Below are 4,767 nucleotides of genomic sequence, written 5' to 3'. Positions count from 1 at the left end.
ACTTTACAACATGCATGAAAATGCAATTATTCCATAACCTATACTAAAGAAATATACATTTGTAAAGTACTACCCTAGAAATCATAGTAATATCAAAGTTCAGTAAGTCCATCCATTAAATGGCCACAGGTGCTGTACAAGAGATCCATCAAAACTACCTTTAAAGAGCAAAACCCCAGGCAGAAACTTTCTTGTAGTTGAGGATGGGCAGAATCAGCAGCTTTGAAAATGGAATCAAACCTTGAGGCTGAAGGTTGCAGTTTGAACTTCAGGTGCCAGAGGGCGACTTGGGGAAACCTGGGGCTTCAACTGTATTCTTGCCAGTATTTCCTTGATGGAATCGTTTTCCTTTCTTAGCTCCTTGAGCTTTCTCTCAGTGGACAGAGCTTTCAGTCCCCTTTCCTGAGCTAGCTTCTCGTAGAACATAATCTGGTTGTGAAAGAAGGAATTGGTGCGGTCCATTTCTTTCTCCATGTCTTCAGCCATCTTCTTACACAAGTTTCGCTTCTGGTTCATGAAGTTCATCTTTCCATATATGTCACGAAGTTTCTTCTCTGTTTCTGTGTGGTACGATCCCTCCTCCATTGCACGTCTCTCAAGTTGGAGCAAATGTTTTTGCTGAACCTCAGAAAGTATTTGAAGTTTCATCTGAAGCTTTTCGATCTTCTTTTCCAGGTGTGAATTTTCTGTGTACAAAGATGCTTGCTGATTCCGCAGACTTTTTATGTGCCCGGTCATCTCTTCAATCCTTCCAGCTTCTTCACATACTTTGTTGAATGCTTTCAGTTCTTCTCTGTCTAGCCTTTTAGAGGAAACATTTAAGTTCACAACATCATTAAGTTTGTTCCCATCAATTGCTGGTGGATAGACTAGGTGTTCTCCATTTTCTGATTCTCTCTTTTTTTCTAATTCCATATTGTCATCACCAGCGTAAGTTGCTTTTACATGGTCAGGGATAACTGTCATCTTCAGCAAGGTTTCAGAGTGAGATTCGATGTGTCTGTCTTTTTCCTGCAGAGCCTCTTTCCTGTTTCCTTTGGAGTCATCTACTACTTGTATCTGTTCTCTCATTTCTTGCTCCCTTTCCTTCCATCCCTCCATATTCTGGGCCATGATTGGTAGGTTTTCCTGAAGGTGAATGTTTTCCTTCACACAATAGCTCCTTTTCTTTTGAAATTGTTCACCATTCACCTGAGAAGCTTCTAAGGTCTTTTTCGTATCCATCATAAAGGATTGAAGGGATTGTGCTGCTGTCTTGAGTGACTGAATCTGTTCTTGAAGGCGAGCCATTATCATTCCATGAGATAAAAGTTGAGGTCTCCTACTTTGCTGATCATTTTCAAGGTGGTCGTCCATATTATCCTCAAGTGAAGAATTGTTTAGGTGTTGATTGACTGCTGACAAACACAGAGTCAGTAATGTCTTAGGCTCATCCCCTACCACAGAAGATTCAACGGCTCCATTGGCTGTTGTCCTGAGGGTGGTTTTCTCACAGACTTGATGAAGTTTTTCAGTAGCAGCAAGAATATTTCTGACTAGCTCATTATGCCTCCTTACAGTATGAAGGCACTTCACTATCAGCATAACGGTGACTGTACATACCAGGAAGACTCCAGGAAACCCAAGGAGCACTGGAAGTTGTCTCAGGCTTTGAGAAAACATCAGCAGAGTGCCACCAAGCTGCTCCAATAGCAGTTGGAGACAGACTTTGGTGGCTATCAGCAGGCCCTGCATGGCTCAGAGGTCAGCACAGCTCTGCCTGTGAGTGCCAGTATCCTCTTAGCCACAACTGACGGTGCGGAATCCTGTGGAGGGTTCCATCTCAAAAGAAAACAAATGCCTGGCAACCAGGAGCCAGTGTCAGTTGGGCAGGGGGAGGGGCAGATCAGCAAGGTTGTCCAAAAGAGGGCTTTCTAACTTTGTCCTTTTCATGAACATACAGTTAAATTGTACTGTGCATTAAAGAGGCGTCGAGTGATGGCAGGCAAAGTTGACCAGCTCATGCCCTCTGGTCTGCCGGCCTCTGACCTTGGCCTATATCAAATAGAGAGAGGATTTAAAAGTTCCCGGATGCCACCCCTCTCTTGCTGGTAGCAGGACAGGGGCACACAGCAAAAGATTTGCCTGTGTCTACATCCCTGGGTGTGCTTATTCTCCTGCCTAAGAGTTTCCATCTGCCCATGGGAAGTATGGTCCTGCCTAGAAAGGTCAAAGAGAACTCACTCATTCTCTGCCTAAACAGCCAACATCTACAGCTTTAGATGTTCCAAATCCTATGGAAACCAAACTAAAATTTTACACTGTAGACAGTACAGAGAATTAAATCCTGAGTCTCTTCACCTGAAAATGGAAGAGTTTGAACTCAGTGATCTCTAGTGTTCCTTAGAGCCTTAAAAATTAAGTGGTACTGCATCCTTTTGGTTCATGGTGATAATTTGGTGTCCTGAGTTCAGGTCCTGGTTTCTTCTCTGCTCTAGCATCCCCATCTCTGGGCCTCAGTATCCCCATTATTGAAAAGATTGTTGGATCTTAAAGTTTTGGTGAACTCTAGTTTAAATGTGTTTCTATTTGTTTGGCTGGTCCAGATTTTTATAAGTTAAAAGAATTGATACATCCTCGTTTGGGATGTGGGGTAGCCTCCTCTTTCATAGAGTGCCATTGATAACTTAACTGCAATGGCCCCTTTTCCATGTTATCTGGCTGTAGTTACCAAAGTTTTAAAATGACAAGTTCTTCAACCCAGCAACCCCATTTCTGTAGGTCTAGACTCCTTTGAGAAGAGCATCATAATACGAAGGGACACACAAGATCTTCCTTGCAGCCCTATTGAAATACAACCGAAAAGAATCCCATCATATTCCACCAGCAGTGAGGGGATGAGTCTCTGGGCTAAGAGGCTTCCCTCTCCCTATGCTCTGCAGCCCAGTTATCTGGCCTCGATGGGACAGTGAAGTGCCCTGAGGATGGCAAGTTACAGAGAAAGGTTTTCATATTGTTCCCTCATCTTTATTTGGTAAAAGTAGTCCTAAGGATGATGATTTGTAATATTTAAGAAGTTGTGGAAAGACCTCGAAGGAGAGTGCTGCACGGAATACCTCAGGTTTGGTTATGAAAATGTTGAACACAAGCCTTTGAAAGTGTGCAATTCTGTTTTTTATCCAAATAAAGATGTTATATTAAAACAAAAAGGAAGGCACCGCCACCTGCCAGGTCTTGCACATAATTCTAGTCTGTTTTCATGCACAGCAACTATATAAAGCCAGTTTTTATTGTTTTCTATTGTAAAACATACTCCATTTTTAAGTGTTTGTTAACCAGTCTCCTGAATATTTTAAATAAAATAAATAAATTTTCAAATGATAATTAAGGTTAAATCAATCACAAAATGCTATGACATTCATGGTTCAACATGAAGTAAAAACAATATAAAAACCTCTGTTTTAGACTACTGCAAATATATGAAAAGTGGCTGCACAGGAACGAGGCAGGGGCTTGTCAGTGGTGGTATGTCAGCTCATATCATTGGGTGTGGGTCCCTGGACCACTATTCAGGAAATGGCTGGGAAGGAGCCTTGGGTGTTGCCAGACTGGGGTCTGGGACATCCTCTTTTCCTTTTTCAGACAGTGTGTATAGAGACTGCTCTGCACCTGTTCACCCCTGTCATACTGAGCTTGTTATCAGCATGGTGCATCTGCCCCTTGCACGGGAGAGTGGTCTAATTGACTGTCTTGTCCAGATCTTTGCCAGTTTTGTGGGTGGAGGTCTGCAAAGAGTGTGCCCAGCAGCCAGGGCAGAAGGCATCAAGGCCCTGCCTGGTCGTCACTGCCCAGGGAGATCCCATGTGATGTTCAGATTAGAAAAACACCCTCTCTGTGCAGAATTCCAACCCATGAGGGAAGGAGATGAGCGGTGTTGATTACCATCTGGGTAGAAGATTGTCATCTCACCACTTCCCTTCCCTCCCTGCCAGTCATGATCTGTGTGTGAATATTTTAAGTTCAGCAGGGTTCCATCCCATCAAGGACCTGCTTATGCCCAGGTCCTGACCACTCACCCCTCATGTCCCTCCCATGCACACACACATACTGGGCCTGGGAATTGCCGTGAACCTGTCTAGACAGAACCCAAGTGTTCACCTTGTCTTCATTCCTTCCTTGTGTCGTGTTTCATGTTTGCGTGTCTCCTAAATGGCCTGATGTTTCTGCATTGAGTGGTTATCCAATGCCTGAAGCTTTGGAAAAGACTCTCATGTCAGGTTTTTCTTTGGGGAAAGCCCTGTAAATTAGGCAAACAAGAAAACATCATAATCTCTCAAGTGTTTCTGCTCAATTCAGCAGAGTAGTGGACTTCCTACAATATTAATATCTGGTTACAGGGTTCCAAGTTCTTTTTGGTTATATCTCCAAGGAAGTGTGTTCACATCCTGGGGTCTCTTTACCTGTGCTCCAGTGTGTATAAAACCTGCCTTAAGTCCCCTCTGGGTGGTGACTAATCACTGTCCTCTTCCATGTCATCTATTTAAGTGTACAGTTATAGCAACATGTTATCCTTGCTGACCCTGGGAAGGGCTGGGAAATTCAAGACCTCCAGTATTGAGGAGGGAGGGCTGGATTCAAACATTTCTCCTTCCTTTCCTATTTCTGTGACTTTCCAAAGGTCATTCTGCTTCTTCAGCCTTCCTAGTCTTCCTATCTGAACATGAGGATCATTCTAGCTTGTAATTCCTGGGAACTTTAGCCGGTGTATATGCATAGCCTCTTTATAAC

At 43.4% G+C, this 4,767-nt stretch overlaps 1 protein-coding gene across 1 annotated transcript; it reads right to left on the bottom strand.

The window, feature by feature from the left end:
* Window positions 1-234: 234 nt before the first annotated feature.
* Window positions 235-1,734, bottom strand: LOC139437785 (melanoma inhibitory activity protein 2-like). Its single transcript, XM_071212462.1, has one exon. The coding sequence runs from the start codon at window positions 1,732-1,734 to the stop codon at window positions 235-237; it is 1,500 nt and encodes a 499-aa protein (XP_071068563.1).
* Window positions 1,735-4,767: the final 3,033 nt, after the last annotated feature.

This window comes from Dasypus novemcinctus, chromosome 28 (assembly GCF_030445035.2).
Source record: "Dasypus novemcinctus isolate mDasNov1 chromosome 28, mDasNov1.1.hap2, whole genome shotgun sequence".
Taxonomy (NCBI): domain Eukaryota; kingdom Metazoa; phylum Chordata; class Mammalia; order Cingulata; family Dasypodidae; genus Dasypus; species Dasypus novemcinctus.
This window is presented reverse-complemented; position numbering and strand designations above follow the sequence as displayed.